The sequence below is a fragment of the Sphaerodactylus townsendi genome, linkage group LG12 (genome assembly GCF_021028975.2).
Source record: "Sphaerodactylus townsendi isolate TG3544 linkage group LG12, MPM_Stown_v2.3, whole genome shotgun sequence".
NCBI classification, from domain to species: domain Eukaryota; kingdom Metazoa; phylum Chordata; class Lepidosauria; order Squamata; family Sphaerodactylidae; genus Sphaerodactylus; species Sphaerodactylus townsendi.
In genome coordinates this window covers 54,681,293-54,707,089 of record NC_059436.1, presented here as the reverse complement: position 1 = coordinate 54,707,089, position 25,797 = coordinate 54,681,293, and the positions used below count along the sequence as shown (strand labels likewise).

General features: G+C 48.9%; 1 protein-coding gene across 3 annotated transcripts in view; it reads right to left on the bottom strand.

Moving 5' to 3' along the window:
• Positions 1-25,797, bottom strand: part of ASS1 (argininosuccinate synthase 1) — a 170,160-nt gene that overhangs the window by 80,113 nt on the left and 64,250 nt on the right. For all 3 annotated transcript variants that reach the window (XM_048513506.1, XM_048513504.1, XM_048513507.1), the window contains exons 7-8: positions 22,330-22,400; positions 21,148-21,178 (exon numbers count right to left, since the gene is read on the bottom strand). In XM_048513506.1, coding sequence (XP_048369463.1) covers positions 21,148-21,178; positions 22,330-22,400 — 102 coding nt within the window. The remainder of the gene's footprint in view (positions 1-21,147; positions 21,179-22,329; positions 22,401-25,797) is intronic.

Here is a 25,797-nt window from a genome sequence, read left to right as displayed (position 1 = left end):
ATCTGATGGTACAAGGCATTGCAATGGTTATGAGTGGCAAAGACATTTTGAGCAAAGGATACTGTGAGAACTGGAAAGAAAACATTCACAATGATGTCCCACGTTGCTGGAAATAGCAACAAAACTGGATGGATAGGCCTGTTTGCACATTTCTCTACAACATCTACAAAAAGAAATCTGCTTGACACCAGCCCTTGTCGGGAAATGGAAGGTATGGATGGAAGCTCCAGCAAAGTGATCTAGACCATCACTCTTTTCTGTTCTAGTTTACAACTGCCTATTCTTCGGCTGCCCTCTCTTCAGGAGAATCAGCACGCCAGAGTTAAGCAAAGTCGAACAGCTTACATATGGCTCCCATCCACACATTCTTCCATGAAGATCCATCCCATCCAATATCCTGCTGATTTATTTCTTATCCAGCATTTCAACCCATAATTGGGTTCCCAAAGCAGCTCATGTGAAGAGGGGAACTGTCCACTAGAACTGAAGAAAGCCAATGCGATTTTGGGCTGTATCAATAGGAGTCTAGCATCAAGATCGAGGGATGTAATTGTACCTGTCTATTCTGCATTGGTCAGACTTCACCTGGAATACTGTGTACAGTTCTGGGCACTGCAATTCAAGAAGGATATTGACAAGCTGGAACGGGTCCAGAGGAGAGCAACCAAAATGGTAAAGGGTCTAGAGCCGTGGTGGCGAACCTTTGGCACTCCAGATGTTATGGACTACAATTCTCATCAGCCCCTGCCACTATGGCCAATTGGCCATGCTGGCAGGGGCTGATGGGAATTGTAGTCCATGAACATCTGGAGTGCCAAAGGTTTGCCACCACTGGTCTAGAGTCCATGCCCTACAAAGAGAGGCTTAGGGAGCTGGGGATGTTAAGTCTGGAGAAAGGGGGGACATGATAGTTATGTTTAAATATTTGAAGGGATTCCATGTCGAAGAGGGAGCAAGCTTATTTTCTGCTGCCTCAGAGACTAAGACATGGAGCAGTGGATTCAAGGGGCAGGAAAAGAGATTCCACCTAAAAACATTAGGAAGAACTTTCTGACCGTCAGGGCTGTTCGACAGTGGAATTCACTGCCTTGGAGAGGGGTGGAATCTCCTTCTTTGGAGGCTTTTAAACAGAAGCTGGATGAAGATATGTCAGGAGTGCTTTGATTGTGTACTCCTGCATTGCAGGAGGTTGGACTTGATGGCCCTTGGAATCTCTTCCAACTCTAGGATTCTAGGATTCTATGATCCAAGCACAATGACATTGCTTTCTGCCCACCTGACCCTTTCTGACCCTATCAAGCAGCACCCAGCTGGATGCCACCCACAAAAAGGGCATGAATGTAACTACTTGGCTTCATGTATGTAGAGGTATACTGCTTTTGTTCATGGAGGTTCCACTGAGCCCCTGTGGCATTCCTTCAGTCCCATTGCTGATTCCTAGGCATGTGCCAGCTAGAACTTATTTTAAAGCTACCCTAAAAGCCTTGGATTGCATAGGTAGCAAAACCCAACAAGAAGAGTTTCTGATGTCTTTGAAAGAAGGGGGGGGGGGGATAGATGGAGATGACTGGGAACAAAGGGCCAGGGAAATCAGACAATTTTTTTCCCTCAACTTGATCTCATCTTTTTCTTCGACGCCCCCACAGCTGGAGATGGAATAGCTATGGAGAAACAAGTCACGCAGGGAAAAAGTGCGACTTTGGCAAAGAGAAAACGAGGGGGGGAAGGCACAGCCCACACTCTCCCAGCGACCGACAGACACAGTCGCAGAGAAATGGGGTTTATTCTGCACTGACCGAAAAACTAATGACTACCCCTGACCCCAGCAGGTGCTGCTGTCGCATGCGCTGTTTGACGGTGTCCTCAAGGTTAATACACCCGGGGGGGGGAGGGGGGGATAGAGGAACAAAGCAAAAACCCATTTCAAAACACATCAACCTTTATGTATATTTTTTTCTCTCCCTTGCCAAATGTCATAGCACAAAAGTGTCTTATCTCTCAAAGCTGGGCCAGTGGAAAACGGCCACATTCCCATAATTAGTTTATGCCTTGGGCGCTTCTGATGAATTTTCACATTTGGGGGCATGCAATAAGTGGAGGGAGGAGCAGAAACAACATGTTGGGGTGTTTTTTTAAAGGAATATATCTCTGGGAAAATGGAGCTTAATGCCCTTTTCCTGTTTGCAAGCTATGCAATTTTAGCGGTATCCTGCTCAAGACAGCTCTGCTGCACACACACACACACACACACACACACACTCACACACACACAACTCACGCCCTGCTGCAAAAAAAAGGCATAACTAAGAAGTTCCATGTCTACTGGGCCCAAACACAGTGCTACAAAGTCATGAAAAATGTTTGGCACAAGTACTCAGGGGTGCCATTTTGAGATGCAGGTGGCAAAAACTATGCAGAATTTACTCTTAGCTAAAACGTCTAACCAATGCCCCCTGCAGTCGTGAAGTATCCAGGTTGTCTACATTGATCTCCTGAACCTCACTGCCTTCCTTCAGGTGGTCAACGCTGGATTGTTTTAACACGGAGTTTGGGAGGAGGTTCACACCCCAGACATATTTTAACTTCAAAAAACAGCAGGAGAGGGGGGCTGATATTGGCATTGTGGTTTGTGGGGAACAGGAAATTAATTGTACTTCCCAACTTCGCCATCCCATGATCAGAAATGACCCTCCCCCTGGGGCTGCTTTAAGTACTAGGAGGGAAAATAAGACCAGCACAGCAATCTACTGTCTTGTCCCTCTTCAATGGTGTAAACCAGTGATGGCGAACCTTTTTGAGACCGAGTGCCCAAACTGCAACCCAAAACCCACTTATTTATCGCAAAGTGCCAACATGACAATTTAACCCGAATACTGAAGCTTCAGTTTAGAAAAAACAGTTGACTCCGAGGCATGTGTTACTCAGGAGTAAGCTTGGTGGTAGTTGTTGGCTTTGCTTTGAAGCAACCATGCAACTCTTCCACGACCCTAGGAGGGTTTACTCAGAAGCAAGCCCCATTGCCAGCAGCCAAGCTTACTCCCAGGAAAAGGATCGCGCTTTAGTTCTTTGCGTGAAAATCAGCACTTAACAGGGTTACCTACACTGCTTCCCCAAAATTATTTTATTTATTTATTTATTTATTTATATTTTAGATTTATAGGCCGCCTCTTCCCCGAAGGGCTCGAGGCATTAAACCTAATTAGGTCTTAGGTTTAATGCTAATAATCGAGCCCAGCGGCCCAGGCCAGCCTAGAGGTGTGGGGGGGGGCAATTTCCCCCCACATGATGAACTCTGTTTGTGCGTGCCCACAGAGAGGGCTCTGAGTGCCACCTCTGGCACCCGTGCCATAGATTCGCCATCACTGGTTTAAAGCCATCCAAGAAGAACAGCTATTTTAACCTGGGAAAGACTGCAATTGGGAGGAGGAGGGTTGTTGATTCTCTCTGGTCATTTGTAAGGGATGGGGGGTGGGGGGTAAGGTTGCCAGCTTCAGGTTGGCAGACTCTTGGATATTCCTGAGCCTCAGGAAGCCACTGATCTCACAATGCCGTAGAGTTTACCTTCAAAGCATCCATTTTATTTGAAAGGGACTGATCTCTGTTGTCTGGAGACAAAGTGTCACTCCGGGGTCAAAACTGGCTGTGACTAGCCAGGAAAGAGATCTTGGGGTCACAGTGGATAGCTCAAGGAAAACATCAGCTCGGTATCCCTTGACAGTGAAATCGATGGGTAGTAAAACAGGTAGTATATGTTGTTGCACAGATCTATGGTACAGTCCCCATTGGAATCCACTGTACTATTGCAGCTGCTCCGTCATGAAAAGGCTATCTTATTACGGTAAGGCTGTAGAAAGGGGCAAATAAAATGATCAAGGGGCTACAGAACTTTCCCCATGATGGAAGACCAACGAGGTTGTGACCTTTTAGAGCTTAGAGCTTAGAAAGGGCATGGTGGAGACGTATAAAATTAGGAACGACGTGAAAAGAGGGGACAAAACGAAACCTTTCTTACTAGAATGCAGCTGGCTCAAGACTGACAAAACCTCTTCATACAGTGTGAAACTGTCTAGGGCAATTCACTGCCAGAAAATGTCTGGACGGCCTCTGGTTTAGCATGATTACTTTACAAAAACATTGATCAAACTAGTGGACACCAGGTTATCAGCTATCATAGATAAATGGAACCTCCACGTTGAGATGCATTATACCTCTCAATAATTACATTTATTATATTTCATTATAGATTTTAAATTTTGTTTTAGATTTTCTATTTTCCAGCTCACCCTATGGGGTTCTCTGGTGGAGTCCCCCCCCCTTTTTTTGTGGTTGTTGTGTAAGTACACCTCTCAATACCTGACACTGGGGACAAAAGAACAGAATGAAGGCTGTTGCCTTAAGGAAGCTGCCTTCTGGAGGTACCTGGATGGTTGTTGCTGGAAACAGAAGCCCTTTCCGCACGGGACATTAACAGCGCCCTGGGGACAGCAAAAACGCCGTCCCCAGGGAGCTGTTCGCATAGGGGGGCGCAGCTTCTGCGCAGCCGCGCCGCCCTCGCGCCTCCCGAGCGGCGCGAATCCGCCGTTTTCCAACCTCGCTTCCCCAGCGAGGTTTATGGAAAACGGCAGCTTTGAGCCGCTGCCGTGCGAACGGCAGCAGCTCAAAGGCGCCCTCCCTCCCCCCTTGTAACTGTGGACCTACCATCGCTGTGGCCATCCAGCGCATTGCCGAGACCGCTCCGGTGTCGCAGGGCAGGGGGTGCGTGTCTCCAGGCCACGGCGATGCGCCGGACGGCCGCAGCAACGGTAGGTCGACTGGGTGACGGCGCTCCGTGGCGCCGTCTTCCCAGTTGTTTCTGGGACCATTCGTACGAACAGTCCCAGGGGGGTTGGGTCGGCGTCATGTACGCCGACCCCACCCCAATCGTGGCCGTGCGGAAATGGCCAGAGTGTCAGCCTAAATGGGCGTGTGATCCAGGACCATTCTTTCCTTGACATTTACTTTATCTCGGGCTTGTATCCAGCCCTACCCCACCAGAAGGCTGGGTTCAGGATGACTCAGATCAATCAATATAATACAATAAAATTCAGTCCAATAACAATTAAAACCCAACTTGTAACATAAAATTTAAAAAGTTTTGGCACCAGCAAAGTTTCCAAGTTAGTTTTCCAACAGGGGGAGATCATGTAGCTACAAACTAAGTCTCCCACCACCCCAGAACTTATTCTATTCAATAAAAATGGAGGAGGGGGGGAAAGGGGAGGGGAGAAAAGAAGAGGAGGAGGGGAGAAGCAGAAGGAGAAGGAGAGACCAATCAAGATGGTAGAACAGTAGCTGCCTCAACCATAGGCCTGGGGGAACATCTCTGTCTCACAGGCCCTGCGGAACTGTACGTCATCTCAGAGGGATGCTTTGTGTCTATGCATACACTTGTGTGTCAGAGCAGTTTTTCCCCCAGAGCCCACCTGCTCATACTTCCCTGGATCACAGCCTGTTGAAGTCACTGGAGAAGCTTCCACAATTTAAAGACCTTTGGCTGAAGTCCAACAGGCACATTTGTCCCACTGAACAGACACCGCCAACAGATGGCCAAGCCCAAAGAGAAGCCCAGGGGGCCCACCATAAAAGTGGATGGAGAACTGTGGGGGAAATTTAATTATTTAAACATAGTGGGTTGAATTCCCTGGCCGCCACAGGCGGGCCTGACTCCACTGCAATCAGTGAAGCTCCACAGAAGCCAGCGCCACGGCTGCAGCCGTCCCTCTGCCATCATGCCAGGGCTCCAGGGCATCCAGTGAAGCTGATGGGCGACAGACTCAGGACTTCTTTCCTTCTTCTTTACACAAGTGACTAAAATGTGGAATTTGCTGCCAGAGGATGCAGTGATGGCCACAGGCATAGATAAGACAGCGTCATGAAGGCCACGTCAATCAGTGGCTACCAGCCGTGGCAACTAAAGGGAATTTCCACGTTCAGAGGCAGTCAGCCTTTGACTCCCAATGCCAGGAGGCAACATCAGGGGAAGACCTCAGTCTCAAAGCCCTGTTTTGGACCTCCAGAAGATGCTGGACTAGAAGGACCACAGCTCTGTTCCAGAAGGGCTCTTATCTTCTTGACAGGGGAAGGCCTTGGCCTCTCTGCCCTGTTGCTGGACCTCCACAGGAACTGGTTGGTTACTGTGTGAGAGAGGATGCAGGATCAAATGGATCCAGCAGGGCTCTTCTGATATTCTTATGACCATTTTCCTAAATACAGCTGATACTGAAGATGGACAGATAGGAGCTCAGCAGATGTGGCATGCAACCCTAAACAATTACTCCAGTCTGAGCCTATCTGATGGGATCTGTGAAGGATTGCAATATGACTCCAGAGCTCAGGTGCCTGCATCTGTACACCAAGGTGTTTCTGACCTGGACTCCTTCTAATATCTGCCATGCCATAAGGTTTTATTTGCGGTCAAAATATTTTACAGTTGATTTAAGACAGCATTGAATAAAGAATATTTTCCAAACATTCATTCAGAAGAAGAAGAAGAGGAGGAGGAGGAGGAGGAGGAGGAGGAGGAGTTTGGATTTATATCCCCCCTTTCTCTCCAGTAGGAGACTCAAAGGGGCTTACAATCTCCTTGCCCTTCCCCCTTCAACAAACACCCTGTGAGGTGGGTGGGGCTGAGAGAGCTCCGAAGAGCTGTGACTAGCCCAAGGTCACCCAGCTGGCATGTGTGGGAGTGCACAGGCTAATCTGAATTCCCCAGATAAGCCTCCACAGCTCAAGCGGCAGAGCGGGGAATCAAACCCGGTTCCTCCAGATTAGAATGCACCTGCTCTTAACCACTGCACCACTGCTGCTCCATTCAGTTATCTAATCAAGAAACATACTTTTGAAAAGGTAAAGGGGGAGAAAATCCAGTCAAAATTTTATATCCCACTGCAGTTTGGAAATGCGACATTTGACATGTCACATTTTGATGTTAAACTCTGAATATCGGGGGGGGGGGGGCTGTTCTTTTCAAATATTTCATTTATGCATACAGGTAATGTGGGACTTTCTGTCTGGAATGTGTCATCATGGCACACACATGGCTGCTACTGGAAATGGCAGATCTATGGCCATTCTGCCTCTCATCGGCTCATTCCGCACATGCAGAATAATGCACTTGCAAACTGCTTTCAGTGCTCTTTGAAGCTGTGCGGAATGGCAAAATCCACTTGCAAACAGTTGTGAAAGTGGTTTGAAAACGCATTATTTTGCATGTGCGGAAGGGGCCATCCACAAGCACTGTGCAACTAATACATGAAGTCATCACTTTGCAGTATCCTGTGTTGCTTCTCCACATTGTTGGAACGGAGAAATTGCAACTTGATGACATCACAACTTTTTTTAGTGCTAGACGTTACCAGGATGGAGAAGAAGAGGAGACCCAGGCCCATTATACAGGGAACACTTGCCTCGGGCCTCTTAGATGCACAGCAGAGCTATAGTGTGGTCTCCTTGTGTTTCTCTGTTTACATGCAAAGAGCAAGCCCACAGCCTGCAGTGCAGCTTCTCTGCTGAACTCTGCTAGGTCTCTAGTTCTCCCAGTTTCTTTAACTCTGCCCATCAACAGCCTTAAAGGCACAGATCTCATCACACCCAGGAGTTTCAACACTAGAGCTGATATTCTCTCTCCCCCCTTCCCTTCCCTCCCCCTCCCCCCGCCTCTCTCTCCCTGCCATTGCTGCAAAAGAAGAGAGTGGCTTGTTTTAAAACAGAGTCTTGCCTGAAATAAGGTTTTAAAAGCCCTCCCAACCATCAGGGAGGTGTAAGGAATTCCATAGAAGCAGAAATAAAAGGCTTTTTGGATGTAAAAGTCCGTTTATTAAGACATCTTAGAAAGCTCACGTACACGTAGTGGCAGGAATGACACTTCCCGCCAGAAGCACAGGTTATAACACCATTCACCCCATCCCCCTTCCTGCTTCCCATGGGAACGGAGTCCTCATCTCCCGCGCAAAGATAAGGCCTCCGCCGATGCAGCTGGCCCATCGCCCGGGCTGTGGAACGCACTCAAGGTTACTTCACCATCAACACCATTGAATCCTTTACAGGAGGACAGAAGTAGAACAGGAGAGTGAGGTGGAGCCAAAAAGATGCCCTGCTTGAACTGTTCCTTGCAAAAGCCCTCCCTGTTGTTATTATATCAAGATATCCATCTTTCAATATGAGCAGTTAGAGAATCAGGAAGAAGCTGGCAGCATGGGCGGGGGTGAGGGTGGGGGCAGGAGGGGGGTTCGAGGGAGAAGGCGTGCAAAGCAGCATGAGGGAGGAGGAAGGTTGGCTGTGGGCAAAAGGAAGATGTCCAAGAAAAAGCTGTGCTCACTGATCAATCTGTGATGACAAAGCAAATTAAAAGTTTTGCTAAAAGTGATCTCGCTTGCCACAGAGGGAATGGAAAGTGAAAGGAAACAGCGAGCACATTGTGCACAATTGGCCTCAGAGTTGCCATTTCTTGTAGTTGCTGCACATGCATGGAAACGGCAGATTGCAGCCCATATAATAAAGAAACGCAGGCGTCCCAATGAGCCTGCAGAGTGCAGCCATTCAGAAATGTAATGAAGCAAGGCTGTGACCCACCCGGAAAGCAGAAAAGATTAGACTTTTTTTCTCATTTCATTTTTCCGTTCTAGCTATACCATTTTTTAAAAATGTACCCGTGTTTTCATGCTTGGTTCTGTTTATTTTAACATCCTCATCCACAAAGCGTGCCAGCGCAGAGGCCCAAATTACATAGGCAGCAAAGTCCAATTTTATATTGGCTGCCCTTTTCGCAGCTTGGATCATACTTATTACACTAGACAGCAACAACCCGCTTGAGATTATGAAAAACTTTGGTGCTTAAGAGGGTGTGGGGGGGAGGGGAGAAGAAAGGAAGATCAGGGAACGAGAAAGGGGGGAGCATTTAAAATTTTTTAACCAAACATCTGAAGGCAAAGTTAGGTTTGTTTGCAATTTTGCAAGCTGACAGCAAAAGCCCCCATTAAATAAAATAACGAAAGAGAAACAAGGAGGGGGGGGGGAGTGTTAGGCTTGCATTCCATCATCGCGGTGCGTGCGTGCCCGCCTGCCCTGATTCTTCTCTTCTCCTAAAAGCCCGGTTCAAATGACACCGAGGTTTGCCGTGGTGTATCAATGCCTCCTATTCATCCCACGCTGCAGGAGGGCTGGTCTTGCAATGTCATCTTTAAAGGGATGGAGGGGAAGGGAATAAGGGAAGTGGGGGGAGAGAAGGAGAGGGAGGGAAGCGGGGGGGGGGGCGAGAAAACCGGGGCAAGAAGAGAAAAAATTGGAAGCAAATGGTCCATGAACTAAACTATGATGCACAGCTATCGATGCCGCAAATGGTTTATTCATCCGGGTTGATATTGTTGTGCCTGGGACTGAATGAAGTCTTTTCAGGGTGCCCATATGAAGTTAAAGCAAGTAAATTTCTATCTTTCTCAGCATTAGATGCCTCATTGCTCCTCAATCGGGCCTCACAGAGGCAGAAAATAGCTCAACCATCTGTTTTCAAATCCCTCCGGCTGGCAGGTCTTGGGGGGTTTTCACGGGAAGGGGGGGGAAGTGATGGCCGGTGGGGGAATTAGATGAAAGATTCACAGAAACTTAGCACCCATATCCTATTTTCCTTTCTCCCAATTCTGCATACCTTCCGCTGCTACGCCAGAGACAAATTTCAGAAAAGTAGGCAGATTAAGTCTGGTTTCCAGCTTGTCTTTTCAGACCCGAAAGTCATTCATACTTTGTGTACCGAAAAGGAGGGTGCGACAATCATGGGCTAAACGTGCTTTGTCCCGGTTGATGGGAGAGCCTTGGATTTTGAAGCCACCAGGCCTGACTTGGTCCTGGGATTCAGGAGTCTGCCTCAAAGGATGATGGGCAGTCTGTGGTCCTTAAGGGGCAGGGAAGGGGTGATCTCCCGAGACTCCCTCCTGCATTGACAAAATGCCACCCAGTTCTGCAACTGTTGCTGTGCCGCTGTGGCTCACCTCACCAGGCAAGCTGCTTGCAGACAACCGGAGTGACTGGTCCACAAGAGGTGGAGAAATGTAGGCCTATCCACTCTCACATGCTTCAATAAGGACCTACCTGCATGTGATGTTAGCGCAACCCCTGTATTAAAACATGGGTTGCTGGAGCAGCAAATCTGCCCAGGGTAGCTGTTGGACTCACTGATCAGGCTCCACCAGAAGAGTTTGCCAAAAAGAGTAGACATTTCACTGCTCTGCTCTGGAGCTCAGCTGCTCGCCTCCTTGATACCAAGGCTCAGGCTCTGACCTGGATGGGCCAGGATAGCCTGATCTCATAAGATCTCGGAAGCTAAGCAGGGTCGGCCCTGGTTAGTACTCGGATGCCTGCTCCACCCACTGCCTGTTCCCTCGTGATCTTCCCTACAGTTAGCAACACGGGCTGCAGAGCGCTTGCAAGCTAGCAGGTGAGGGAGGGGCAGGTGGGCAGCAGAGGAAGGGCACTGTCAGTGCCAGTAGGCCCACTAGAAGCCCTGGGTCCCAGCAGCTGCCCCACCTCAGGGTATGCTGGTGCTGGCCCTGGATGTGGGCCAATAAACTGAAGCACAGTCCAGCCAAGATTTGAACTGCCGTTGCTCAATAATAAAGTCGCTCAAGGAGCAAGAAGTCCCCCTGCCCTGGAGGAAGTTGCACTCCCCCTCAGGCTGCAGAGTTGCAGCTGGATCCCAGGTAGCAAAGGCCTCTTTCGTGGCACCTATTGCCCTCCTGCTGAGAGATCTCCACTGGGCACCCATCCATCTCCAAGCACAATTCCAAACGGCGTGCTGGTTCTTTCCTTCCAGGCCCTGAATGTTCTGAGTCCCAGGTACCTAAAATAGGCTGACCAGACGTCCCACTTTTGGCGGGACAGTCCCGCCTCAAAACAATTTGTCCCGCGTCCCGCGGGGTTTTTCAAGTGTCCCGATTTTTGGAAGGCTGCCGCACTGCCTTCTGGGGTGCAAGGCAGTGCGGCACCCTCCCACGCATGTGGCCGCAGGAGCACTGCCTTCTGGGGCACTCCCGTTTCCCGCCCTGTCACAGGGCGGGAAACGGGAGCGCCCCAAAAGTCAGTGCGCTCCTGCGGCTGCGCGCGCACACGCACGCGCGTCCCGGTTTACAAAGGTGACCATCTGGTCACCTTAACCTAAAAGACCACGTCCTTCTGCATGATTTCACATGCAGTTAAGACCATCCTCCTACGTCCAGCTCTCTGTGCCCCCATCTACAAAGGTGAAGCGGGTTGCAAATTGGCAATCAGAGACAGGGTTTTTTCAGTGGTGGCACCTCACCTTTAGAAAACCTTTCCTCTCGAGGCTTGCCCAGCACCTCCTCTGCTCTGTTTTAGGCACCAAGCCAAAACACATATTTTTTAAAATAGGATAAATTAACTACAGCAAAATTAGCCCTACGTAACCAAGTTAAAAACAGTGCCCCCTTGCTTTTTAATTGGCACCTTTATGGCCTGCATCTCACCAGAGGATATTTTTATGACTGCTCTTGTTTCCATCTTGCTTTATGCTCCGGTGCTTGTTATGCTTCTTGATACTGTTTTTTATGGTTCAGTGGGAACACTGCCAATTTTTATTGCTGGTTTTAGTAGAGCTAGGCCAAAACAAACAAAATGAATTTCAAAAGAGAGTAATGTAAGAAACAACACTTAGGCAAAAAAAATGACATGCACAGGTATTGGATGGGTGACACCTGGCTTGATAACACTACACGTGAAAAGGAACTGGGAGACGTAGTAGGCCACAAACTGAACATGAGTCACCAGTGTGATTCTGGGCTGTATCAATAGTAGTATAGTGTCAGATCGAGGGATGTAATTGTACCTCTCTATTCACCTGGAATAGTGTGTACAGTCCTGGGCACCGCAATTCAAGAAGGATATTGACAAACTAGAATGGGTCCAGAGGAGGGCGACCAAAATGATAAAAGGTCTGGAATCCATGCCCTACCAGGAAAGACTTAGGAAGCTGGGTATGTCTAGTTTGGTGAAGAGAAGGTTAAGAGGTGACATGATACCAATCTTGATCCTCTTTGATCTGAGATTGCAAACGCCTTAACAGTCCAGGTGCTCGGGAGCAACAGCCGCAGAAGGCCATTGCTTTCACCTCCTGCATGTGAGCTCCCAATGGCACCTGGTGGGCCACTGCGAGTAGCAGAGAGCTGGACTAGATGGACTCTGGTCTGATCCAGCTGGCTTGTTCTTATGTTCCTATGTTCTTATGATAGCCATGTTGAGATATTTGAAGGGGTGTCAGGTTGGTGAGGGAGCAAGCTTGTTTTCTGCTGCTCTGGAGACTTGGACCAGGAGTAATGGGTTCAAAGTGAAGGAAAAGAGATTCCACCTAAACATTAGGAAGAACTTCCTGATTGTAAGGGCTGTTTGACAGTGGAATGCGCTACCTCGAAGTGTGGTAGAGTCTCCTTCTTTGGAGGTTTTTAAAGAGAGGCTGGATGGCCATCTGTCAGGAGCACTTTGATTGTGTGTTCCTGCATTGGAGGGGGTTGGACTTGATGGCCCTGGGGGTCTCTTCCAACTTTATGTCTCTAACTTCATACGTTCATGAAACTCCTGCAAAGAAATATGTTGCTGAAGAAAGTGAAAATCAAAGCTTGCTGTGGTCCTAATGAAGCTCCTACCAGCACAAAGTTTCCTTGAATGACCAAGGAGACCTGGGTTCAAATCTGCATTTCCCATGAGACTCACCAATGGACCCTCAGCTAGACATGGGCTCTTGGCCCAACTTATCACACAGATGAGGATGAAATGGAGAGGAGACTCCCTCTGTTGCTTGGAAGAGGTCCTTAGGGGTTCTTAACATCAGTGGGAACCACTATTGGAATTTATGGGTCCCTAATAACATCAAGACCCACTACCCCCTCCCTCCTCCTCCTAGGAGGATTAGGTTCAGGTGGGACGCCGTCTTGGGATAATAACTGCTGTTTACTGTAATTATGGTTGTTTGTGATGATTTTATGTGATTTTATGCTGTATACCGCCCAGAGCCCTCCGGGGATGGGGCGGTATATTAAATTAAACAAAATAATAATAATAATAATAATAATAATAATAATAATAATAATAATAATAATAATAATAATAATAATAATAAGAAGAAGAAGAAGAAGAAGAAGAAGAAGAAGAAGAAGAAGAAGAAGAAGAAGAAGAAGAAGAAGAAGAAGAAGAAGAAGAAGAAGAAGAAGAAGAAGAAGAAGAAGAAGAAGAAGAAGAAGAAGAAGAAGAAGAAGAAGAAGAAGAAGAAGAAGAAGAAGAAGAAGAAGAAGAAGAAGAAGAAGAAGAAGAAGAAGAAGAAGAAGAAGAAGAAAAGCATGGTAAAAAAATGGCCGGATCAACAGCCCTTCTGGCCATAAAAGAGTGTTTTTGTGGCCTAATGCTTTCAAAGTCACTGGCGGGGCATGCAGGGACTTGGTGAAGCACAAAGATCAGCCTGTCTTCTCTATTTTGTTTCTTCATATATTTGATTATATTTTTGGTTTGTGGCTTTGGCTCTCTGCTCTTGACTGTCAGATTTGTGGACGTGCTTGTATGGAGGGGGCGCATCTCGCAGGGCTTTGAAATGCAATTTATATGGTACTTATGTGTGAATGCCCTTCATTGTGCATAGCTGTGCAGGGTCTTTATCTGTTAATGGGCTCTTATGTTTTCATGTCTTGCAACATGTATCGGTTTGTCACCCTGAGTATAAGGATTTAACTATGTGAAATGTTTTAAAAAAATCATCTGGACTTCTCGTCTATAAAGTTGATTCATTCAGAAAACAAAGAATGTTAGAGAATGTATATCCCAAACTCCATTGTGAGAGAACAGAAAAATGCAAACATAAAAACAAACAAAAAGGGAGTTCAAAGGGAGGGGGAATGGAGCCACAGCAAGGGAAGGGTGTAGCATTTGAAACAGCAGCCACAGGAAATTTAAAATCATCCTTATTTAAAAGCATGATCCAATTCATCCAGGCCAGATCCTCTCGGGCCAAAGGCGCTTGGCCACAGCTCAACTGTCAGCGAGGGACAGAATTGCTGCTCCAGGCTGGGAATCCCTGGAGGTCTGAGGATGACCCTTGAGAGGGTGGGGTTTGGAGAGGAAAAGGACCTCAGCAGGGTCTAATCAATGGTGGGATCCAAAAATTTTAGTAACAGGTTCCCATGGGGGTGGGATTCAAACAGTGGCATAGAGTCAATGGAGCTGGGCAGGGGCACGACGGGGGCGTGGCCAGGCATTCTGGGAAAGGGACATTGCTGAAGTGAGGAACTGTGGCTTGAGACACAGCAGCTGCATGAATCCTTGGTGAGGGGAAGCAGATGCACTGAGGCACGGGCTGCCTTGCGCACCTCCCACTGGAACTGCTTCAAGCTCTGAAAAGCTGCTACTGCTGAGGAGTGGAGGAGGGGCGTAACTAAGACAAAAATCACGTGGCAAAACCACCAATTAGTAACCCCCTCTCGGCACACACAAATCATTAGTAACCTACTCTGGGAAACCTGTGAGAACCTGCTGGATCCCACCTCTGGGTCTAATGCCACAGAGCCTACCCTCCCTTTTCTACAGGAGAACTGGTCTCCATCTCCACCACCAGCCCATCTCTTTTTGCTCAAGGTGTCACTTCAGGCCTGTGACACTCACAATACGAAACAAGCGGGGCCGGGATTCCTTTGAAGGCCTTTTCCTACTGAGGAGAGAGGAGAGGCTCCCTTCCCTCAGTGGCATCCTTGTTTCCTCGACCAGTGATTGCCCCCAAGATGAGAGGATGCTTCCCATCCACCCGCTGGCCTTTACAGGAGCAATAGTTTGAGAGGAATGATGCAATATTTTCCTCTCTCGCCTGAGCTGTAGGAGATGTTTTCAAGATGTTTTCAAGCTTTGTAAAAAGAATGGAAATAAAACAATTCTATCAGGCCACACACAGAGACACTCACACAAGGTCAACACAGATCCAAAAATTGGAAGAGTTATCCCACACTGATTGCCCCCCAATAAAGTACGCCCAAAGGAGCCCACTGTGCTTTTGCAGGAGCCAACTGTCTGAGGAGGACAACATAATCGCACAGCAGCAAATCATGCAGGGACTCAGGAGGCAGCCTCCGCTGGGGTTGATTATTGTCTCTGGATCAGAACTGATTGAATTATGCAAACACATGAATGCAGAGACATAGCAAAACGGGCCCATCCAGCGGATGCTCAAAGGCTATTCTGAAGCAGAGACTAGGGTTGGTAGAGGGGGAAAAAATTCGGCCCCAGTTCGGGTTCGGGCTTAGTTCGGGTGTATGGGGTCGGATCCGCCAAATTCGGAGCCTGTCAGGCTCGGATACACCCGAACTTGCATTGTCATCCGAGATTCTCGGATGCGTTTTTATTTTTTTGGCTGTTTTGTGCGTTTTGGCCTGCAGGGGGTGCATTTTTAGAGGTATTGGCACCAAAATTTCAGGGTGTCTTTAGGAGACTCTCATGATGATATCTCCCAAGTTTGGTGCAGTTTGATTTAGGGGGTCCAGAGTTATGGACCCACAAAGGGGATGCCCCTATCCCCCATTGTTTCCAATGGGAACAAATAGTGGATGGGGCTACCCATTTGAGGGTCCACAACTTTGTCCCCCCTAAACCAAACTGCACCAAACATGGGGGGTATCATAATGAGAGTCTTCTAAGGATACCCTGAAATTTTGGTGCAGATAGGTCCAGAAATGCGCCCTCAGAGGCACCCCTAGAAATTTGGAGGGGATTCATTGTTCTGGTTGTATTTTCCAGCAGTTCTTCAGCAGTAGTGCCGTAGGGCAGCCCAGCCTGCTACTGTTCTCATTGACTTAATTCAGTTATGCTGGAAGCAGCAGCAAGTGGGTGAGTGCAGTCTATTTTGGGGGTGGAGGGGGCTTATTTGGTGGGGGGATGGAGTGGGGCGCCGGAGGGGTGTGTGTGTGTGTCTCCCCCCCCCCCCATTCTTGCCGGCTAGGTGTGGAGTTTCCCGTTTTCCCTTCCCCTGCTTGTGTTTTTTTTATGAATGAATGGAGTGTGCCTGAAGGATTTATGGGGTGGAGGGGGGTTATTTGGTGGGGGGGATGGAGTGGGACGCCAGAGGTGTGTGTGTGTGTGTGTGTGTCTCCCCCCCCCCCATTCTTGCCAGCTAGGTGTGGAGTTTCCCGTTTTCCCTTCCCCTGCTTGTGTTTTTTTTATGAATGGAGTGTGTGTGTGTCAGCGATCTTGCTTACGTTTTTTCTTCTTAAGAAGTCCCGCCTGCGCTGCCCTTGCAGGGCTTGTGTTATATGTAGTAGTTTTCTTTTGCAGGGGGATCTAGCCCTTTTTCTGCCCTGGGAGGGCTTGTTTCGTGTGCTTGAGTTTTTTTCTTTTAGAGGGATCCATTTCGCACTGCCCTTACGAGGAGCTAGTCTCGCCCACGGTTTTTTTCTTTTGGGGGGATCCCGCTCGCACTGCCCTTGCAGGGCTAGTCTCGCGCGCGGTTTTTTCTTTTGGGGGGATCCCACTCGCGCTGCCCTTGCAGGGCTAGTCTCGCGCGTGGTTTTTTTCTTTTGGGAGGATCTCGCTCGCACTGCCCTTGCAGGGCTAGTCTCGCGCGTGGTTTTTTTTTCTTTGGGGGGAACCCGCCTGTACTGCCCTTGCAGGGCTAGTCTCACACGCGGTTTTTTCCTCTTTTTGTGGGGGATCCCACCCGGGCTGCCCTTGCAGGGCTTGACTTGTGCGTGCCGCAAGGGTATTTTCCCCGGCTCGGGCCAACACGGTTCAAGTGAACTGCCGCTCCGAACTCCATGTTCTCGGAGCAGCTGAAGTTCGGAGGGTGCAGGCTCGGGTAAGCAGTGCCCGACCCTCCCCCGAACACCACATGGCTCGGCTGATCCTGTGGGTCGGCCGAACCGAACCGCCAACCCTAGCAGAGACTCGTGTAGAGATGCAACGGGCAGCCCCCTATGACAGCTATCTGTTTCGCTGCATCTCCACCTCAGGAGTAACTGAACAATTCAACCACACCCGATGAAGAGCCCAATCAAAGCAACTCCATCCCCAGGCAGTAAAAGCTGACTGGAAAGAGGGACGTGAATTTTACAGAGACGCAACAGACATCCTCTTTAGTCAAACGCAGAGAGTTTTCTCAGGGAACAACGTTTGGCAACGACGGGCTTCTGAGGATCGTGCAGTCAAAGTGGGGAACTGCACAGCGTCTTCTCCCCATCCCCATTCTCCCTCCTCCCTCCCACGATCGCCTGTTCCTGCCCCCAATGAATGATTGTCTAATTAATACTGATGGATAATTTAAGTAGCTCCCCTAAGTGTGGCAAACCCAACAGAGCATGAAGTGGAAAAGACGAGGACCAGCAGGCAACAAACCCATCCGGCCCCATTAAGACACAGCAAGAGCGGAGTCCAGGATCACCTGAGTGACATACGAGGCTCTGCACAAGGACAGCGGGTGAAGAAAGGAAACATGGCCTGCCCCACCCTGGGTAGCAAAGCAATGCAAATGTAATGGCCAGAAATGCCGGTCAAAAGAGAAGGCACAGAAGAAGAAGAAGAAGAAGAAGAAGAAGAAGAAGAAGAAGAAGAAGAAGAAGAAGAAGAAGAAGAAGAAGAAGAAGAAGAAGAAGAAGAGGGAGGAGGAGGGGGAGGGAGGGCAGGAGGGAGGAGGGCAGGAGGGCAGGAGGGAGGAGGGAGGAGGGAGGAGGAGTAGTTTGGACACATATCCCCCCTTTCTCTCCTGCAGGAGACTCAAAGGGGCTTACAATCTCCTTGCCCTTCCCCCCTCACAACAAACACCCTGTGAGGTAGGTGTGGCTGAGAGAGCTCCGAGAAGCTGTGACTAGCCCAAGGTCACCCAGCTGGCGTGTGTGGGAGTGTACAGGCTAATCTGAATTCCCCAGATAAGCCTCCACAGCTCAAGAGGCAGAGCAGGGAATCAAATCTAATCCTTCGGATTAGAATACACCTGCTCTTAGCCACTACGCCACTGCTGCTCCTAAAAGAGACCAGAAAGAAGAGGCTGTAGAATTCTGCATGGAGCAATAATTTTTCTGTCTGTTGTGACCTGATCTCCAAACCTCTATGACAGTGAATCCTCCATCCGCAGCTTAAAGCCAGGCTCACTTGGCCATGAAGGGAGCTGGAGTTTTCATAGTCCTAGAGCCTGATGGATCTAGAGGCCATCAGATGGGTGGAGAAGGCCTCTCTGAGGAGCAAGGTGGATTACTAGACAGTGGCAACAGAGGCTCATTCCGCACATGCAGAATAATGCACTTTCAAACTGCTTTCAGTGCTCTTTGAAGCTGTGCGGAATAGCAAAATCCACTTGCAAACAGTTGTGAAAGTGGTTTGCAAACGCATTATTTTGCGTGTGCGGAAGGGGCCAGAGATTTTTCAGCACAGAGGGAATTTCATTTGGCTTACTCAGCACCTGAGTCTACCCATCACTGAAAGGGTAACTAGTGGCGAAAGCAGAGTGTTTGATCCATGGCTATTTCAGGCATGCCACAATTGCAGGCTACAGCAGGGCCCCCCAACATTTTAAAGTCTCTGGGCAGCTCTGGGATTTTCACACAGGACCAGTGGGCATGGCTGCCAGAGACAACTACAACATTTCAGGGAATTAGTTGAGATTTAACTCTAAAAGAAACTCTTCAGCATCTCAGGCAGAACCTCTGTTTAACACCCTGCCTTTTAATCTGCACAGCCACTACAAACCCTGCTGGCCAAAAGCTCCCTTAGCCCACCCACTTTCTAAAAGCACTTGGTAGCTCTTGAGAGCCAACATGGTGTGGTGGTTATGAGCAGTGGGCTCTAACCTGGAGAACCGTGTTTGATCCCCCACTCCTCCACATAAGCAGCAGACTCTTATTGGCTGAACTGTATTTTTTTTCCAGCTCCTCTGCAAGACACCTGTTGGGTGACCTTGGGCCAGTTGCAGTTCTCTCAGAACTCTCTCAGTCCCCCCCCCCACTTCACAAAGTGTCTGTTCTGGGGAGGGGAAGGGAAAGCAATTGTAAACTGTCTTGAGACTCTTTGAACATTGAGGAAAGTGGGGTATAAAAACCAACTCTTCTTGGCAGGTACCGTGGCGTCCACTGGAACCACAGTGGGAACCTCTGAGCTAGATGCAGGATTCCGGTAGTCATGAAGCCCAGCTTGGAAATATCAGGGCTCAGTTGGACTGGGCTGGACCAACCTCTGCCTTCATTGGGAGCTCTCCCTGGTCCCGCAAAGCATGGCAATGCACAAGATACCGGGAATCAGCTCCCTCACCTAGACCCCATGAGCTCACAGTGCTGCTGGAGCAGCAAAAGAGTTTGATCAGGTCCTTTGCAGGGAAAACGTAGTTTCCACCAGAGATGACCCACTGAACAAACTCAGGGGCGCTCTGACCGTGGTCTCATTTCTAAAAGACAACACTAAATCAACAGAATTCTCTCTGCTTAGCAACCATGAAAACTCAATGAAGCTTCTTAAACTATCACAAGGGGCAAGGGATTTGAAAGCCCCATCATGCGTGCGTGGAAAGAAAGGCAATTCGCTGCTCCAGCTTCTGTGTAGGGACAAGCAGCAGGGTGGAGACAATGGGGGAGGCAACAACAGAGGCTGTACCCCCCAAATGCTTCTGCCGTGGGTTTTGCCCACCTGACTTTATTGCAGAGCCAGCCACGATGGTGTGTGATGGATGCCCTGGGGCCCGTGTAGGCACAGATTTAAGCATCACAGATGTGGAATCTTAATGCAGTCATTGATTGATTGCATCAGGGTGGCTTTGGCGGCAGTGAGCATAAGCACACTGACAAAAGGCCAGTTTATTCTTTATTCCCCATCTACCTCCCCAATGAAGGAGGGCATAGAACCAGGGGGCATCCGTTGAAAATGCTGGGGGGAAGAATTAGGGCTAATAAAAGGAAACACTTCTTCACGCAACGTGTGATGGGTGTTTGGAATATGCTGCCACAGGAGGTGGTGATGGCCACTAACCTGGATAGCTTTAAAAGGGGCTTGGACAGATTTATGGAGGAGAAGTCGATCCATGGCTACCAATCTTGATCCTCCTTGATCTCAGATGGCAAATGCCTTAGCAGACCAGGTGCTCAGGAGCAGCAGCAGCAGCAGAAGGCCATTGCTTTTACATCCTGCATGTGAGCTCCCCAAGGCACCTGGTGGGCCACTGCGAGTAGCAGAGAGCTGGACTAGATGGACTCTGGTCTGATCCAGTTGGCTTGTTCTTATGTTCTTATGTTCTTATGAAGACTCAAAGTGGTTTGCCTCATTCTCTTCTCCATTTTATCCTCACAACAGTCCTGTAAGACAGGTTAGGTTTGGGGTGTATGAATGGCCCACGGTCGCACAATGTGCTTCCACGACTGAGCGGGGATTCAAACCAGAGTCTTCTACATGCTAGTCTAATGCTCTGCCTACTGCACAACACTGGAAGACACTGAAAGCTGAGACAAACTAAAGTGACAAATCATGTTATAAAGGTATAGGAGTGTATTGAAACTAACACATTTGTACATCTCTGCGTTCCCCTCTCCACCCGCCCAGTTTCTTCCTGATCCCAAAGCCCAGTTGAGGGGGAGAAAAAATCCTGACAAGATGGGGGAGTATCAGTGCGTAGGAGGGGTGGGGGAAGCCCATAAAGATACCCACCCACCAGGTGCTTCTCCCTTGAAAATGCGTGTCTCCCACCCCCTTGCACCAGTATGATGCCTCCCAACGCAAGGTTGGGAGCTTAATTTTTGCCCCATCACATGGCACAGAGCCCTCTGAAGTGAAAAGATATCCCCTCCTGAAAGCCTTTTGCATGCAGCTCCGGCACCCACGGCACGGAAGCCTCATCTGTCTAATTGCTCCTTGATTGTTTCCTAATGACATTTTCTCCTGCAGTGTCACTCTGAAATACTTCCTTCCCTGTTTATTCCCAGCAGCAATTAACGTACCATGATGCGAGGGGCCTGGAGACCAGAGGACAAGGTGCCAGGGGGTCAGAATACCGGGCCCTGGCTTCACCCTAACCCGTGGGGCATGCAATGAAGACAGTCACGAGTAGAGGAGGCTATCAGCCTCTACAGCATTCTTCTTCACGTTTTGTTTTTCAGACCAGCTTACCTTGGGGTTCTCCAAGATCCCGGCCTCGTAGCTTGGAAGGAGAGAGATCAAGGAAGAGGGAAGGAAGAACAGAAGGCTTAATGAACAGTCCGCACCACAGCAGCTGCCTGTGACGGCATCAAAATACCGCACCATCGGTGACACGGGAGAACAGCCTCCCCACTGGGCTGTCAGCTGGGTCCAAGTCAGGACTCTGAAGCAACCCCACAAAGTCTCAGGCTCAGGAGGGGACTCCGTTTTAGTTTCATTGACAACATTTATATGCCACTTTTTGGGCAGAACTGAAAGAGTGGTTTCCTTGCTTGTCCCTCACCCGGGGCAACCAAATCTTTAGAACTGGCCTTAGCTGCAGATCCTGTAGCTTGGCTAAGTTCAGGATTCCTTTCTTCATGCAACAACAGGGAGCCAGACATCTGCTAGGGCTTGTGGTGCAGGTAGTAAGTGTGCAAGTGTAACCCCCATGCTCAGAATGGGTTGACCCAGTAAGGGGTGGAGACTCAAAGCAGCAAGAGGCTGCAGACCTCATGTAGTTTGGAGGAGATAAGGCTACCAGACTCGGACCTTGGTTGTATAAGCCCTTAACACCTTGTTAAGGTAACTGCAATATTGTTGGGAACTACTGGGAAGGTAGTTGTTTATTTTTGCTATGTCGTAAATGTTGGAGTTTATTGTTTCAGGGTTTTTTGTGTTTGCAATGGGTGAGAGTTCTCCTAGAAGCCTTCATCATGTTGAATCCTGTTCATCAAGCCCTTGGAGTCTTCAGGAGCCAACCCACTTGCAAAGAAGAATTGGACTTGGCAGTATCAGTAGACTGTAAATATAAGGACTTGAAAAGGCAACCTGAACAGGACCTTGAAGTGTGATGTTAAATGTTGATGTTATGTGTTAAGAAAGTAAACCATTTTGTTTGTTTTTAAAATTTGTTGTTGCAAACTCATTCCAAGTTCTGCCCCACAGAACCCACAGATAGAGGTTACACAAGGATGTCCAGGAATAGTATGAAGGGCCATTTGCACCAGTGTTTCCCTATGAATATCAGAAATGGTCTATCTCTGTGCCCAGACACTCCTGATGAACGTAAGTTGCTCAGTTTCTTTATGCCTAGTTCCTAGACATTTCTGACTAGTTACAGAACACTGCACTAGATAGACATGACCCAACAAGACATTTCTGGGGTCTCACCTGATATGCATGAGGTTTTCATCCATGCTCCAGGGATTGGCCGGCGTGACTGGGATTGGGATGCCATGACTCTGTTAAAAAAAAACACAGGAAAGGAAAAATGACACCATGTCAAAGTCTTTGCTGTGGCAGACACAGATGGTGTGTTTGTGACCTGCCTTTTTGCCTTGCCCACAGAGTGGCTCCTGATTATTAGAAAAGACATCTTTTCCAGAATATTCCATGGAATATTCTGTTGGGGCAGATGGGATGGAATGCAGTTCCCAGATTACGAGAGACCGTGTGAGGTCCAAGAGATGCACTCCATCATCAGCACCTCTTCTCCGCTCAGATGAACATGAGATTCCTACTCGTCAGGAGTATTCCTCTTGTCATTAGCACCCATTCACAAGCCATCAACCAATTAACCTGAAGAATTAGCAAAACACCAGCCTAGCAAGCAATCCTTAATGGTGGGCATTTAAGACAAGGTTTTCTGGATTTTCCACTGGGAGCCATTTCTTCTGATAACCAGCATATAAATTGCTGAAAGCAAAAGTACATTTTGCTTTGTACTCAGCCAGGAACATTTATTTTCTTGCTCTTTGTTCATTGTGATTATAAAAATGTGTATTGAGGAGAGATGGGGAAGACAAGGGACTCATTTAGTTACACAATGATTATACGAACATAAAGCATCCATATACTGAGTCGAATCACTAGCACTCCTAACCCAGAACTGTCAGCTGGGACTGGCATTGGCTCTCCCAGCTCTTAAGATGTACAAATTTCCAGCCCAGTTGCCAGGGGAGAGGCTGCAGTTGAGTGGCAGATCACGTTCTTAACATACAGATGGTCCTGATCCTGATCCTCTTAAAGAATCTCCTGTAAAAAGTGTAGGGAAACATTCTTGAAGAGCTGCTGCTCCAATGTAGATGATGTGACTTGACAGACTGCAGACAGCCCATCATTCTCCAAAGGTCTCTTTGCTGCCAGAGGACCAAAGCAGACATCACGGCGACCACAGAGTTGTGAAAAGCAAAAGGCCCCTGTCCTCGGCCCTGATTTAGACGAGGGTCAATTCCGCACAACATAATAATACCAGGTTACATTTGGTGTGCTGCATTCTGATTGGCTCTTCTCCCCCGTTCCGAAAGGCAATAATTTTGATTGGCAAACCCACAGTAACTGCAGGAAAACCAAGGAGAACACACACACACCCCTTTTCTCTAGCTTTGGAAAGCAGCCAGTGCAGCAAGCAAGCACGTTGTGCTATACAAAGTAAAAACTTTTGACCAATGCACTATGTCCCATCCATGTTGAAAGGTGTGCAAGAAACCACAGCACAAGACACTCACCCCCCCCCCACCCCACCTCATGATATACCAAATAATATTGACTGGTCTTTGAGGCTGTCAGGGGGTGAGAACATCCTGCCAGGCAGGTGCTTCCCTGCCCCTCTCCCCAGGGCCCTGTTGGGAATGTGAGCCCGGAGCTGCAGGGCTGGGCTTTCTGGGCTGTGGTTTGGCTAGCAAGCAGTGCTTGGCGAGAGTGAGCAGGAATGGGGTGAGTGCTCGTGAACGTTTCAGAAAGGGCAGGCTGCCACGCCAGCCAGCAGCTCAGCAGAAATGAAACAGATATGTCACCAGGTTAGGCGGGGAGATCAGGCTGGAATAATACATTGATTTTGCTCCTGTGGTGTTCCCATGGAAGTGGATTCAATGCGGGATTTGGGGAAAATGTAGCAATTGTAGCAGTTTTTGAAAAACTCAGGATGTGGGAAATATTGTAGGATGAACGCACTTTAGGACTGGGAACCATGCGGACTTTTTGGCCAAACTAGGATATTTCCCTTGCTCCACTCGGGATATTTGGATCATGTGGAATCAGCCTAGGGGCGTTTCCCCACTTACCTTTGCTGGCTTTGCTGCGCGCTACTCTCAGTGGCATCTCATCAGAAGGCGCCGTTTCGAGGAGCACCAGGGATGCTGCGCGCTGAGGGGGCGTGAGAGCGGCAGCGTTGGGGCGGCTGCATTGTCGCCGCCCCCTGTAGTGGGGAGTGCCCCGGGACCCCGCGCTACTTGAGGAGAGTAGCGCGGGGCTTAAGGTAAGTGGGGAAAGGGCCAAGGACTACATGAGACGGGAAGAGGAATTGAACTCTCCAAATCCTGCTTGATTTGGCTAATTGAAACTAGACTCCTCAAGCTTACAGGCCTTAAAGAGGAAAAGTCAGGCAAAAACATGCAAAGGAAAGAATTTATTTTAATCATTTATGCTCAGCCTTTCTCCCCAACACTGACTTAAAGCTGCACGTATTATTCCCCTCTCCTCCATTTCATCCTTGCATTTTCTCCCCTGTGAAGTAGTCTAGACGGAGGGTGAGTGACTGGCTCAAGGTCACTCAGCAGCCGTTCGCAGCAGCGTGGGGATTCGAACCTGGGTCTCCTGTAATCTAGTCCCAGTCTTCTTCTTTTTAAAAACCCCTTTAAAATTTTATCAGCAGTGCAACACAACAGGCCTGGTTTAGATTACCAAAAAGAAGCAAGATTAAATTGCTCTTGCCTTTCCATAAATTGTAGCTGTCACCTTTTTTAGGCTGGTGAAGAGCCATTATCTTCATCACACATGATTTGGCCCTGGTGGTACGTTTTAATTACAGATGCTGGGGGCCATGGAACTCTGACCAGATCCTGTATCCAGCAAGTGGCTCCTCTGACTGTAGCCTCTCACAGACCATAGCTCTCCAGCGGCCCCATAGAAGGGAGGGTGCACCTCATCAATAGGTGAGTGGGGGGCGGGGTACTGAGTTAGAAAGTATCAGCTCCACATGCAGAAGATCCCAGGTCCGAATACCAGTTAATAACCCAGCTTGTTTACTTTGGGAGAACAATTATATCCCAAATCTTATAAAAATGAATCAAACCAAACAGACTCAATACACAATCATGTTGCATAGGAAGCTGTTGGGGAGAGCTAAGCTAATACAATTCACTGTGTTTTGCTTCATCAGTATTTCAGAGCAGAACAATGTTCTGTCTAATAGGCCCTTTCCACACGGGCCAAAAACAGCGCTTTGGGGACGGCAAAAACGCTGTCCCCAGGGAGCTGTTCGCAAGGGGGGCACAGCTGCTTTGCAGCCGCGCTGCCCTTGCTCCTCCCCAGCGGCGCAAAGCCGCTGTTTCCCAACCTCGCTCCCCGAGTTAGGTTTTTGGGAAACAGCGGCTTCCAACCGCTGCCGTGCGAATGGCAGCAGCTGGAAAGCCCCATCCCTCCCCCCTTTCCCAATCGACCTACCTTCCCTGCGACCGTCCGGCGCGTCATCGAGGCCAGGGGACACGCCCCCCCCGCCCTGCGACTCTGGAGCGGTCGCACAGGGCAGGGGGCGTGTCCCCTGGCCTCGGCGACGCACCGGATGGTCGCAGGGAAGGTAGGTTGATCGGGTGACGGCGCACCTGACCCCCAGCGTACGCCGACCCGACCCCCAGCGTG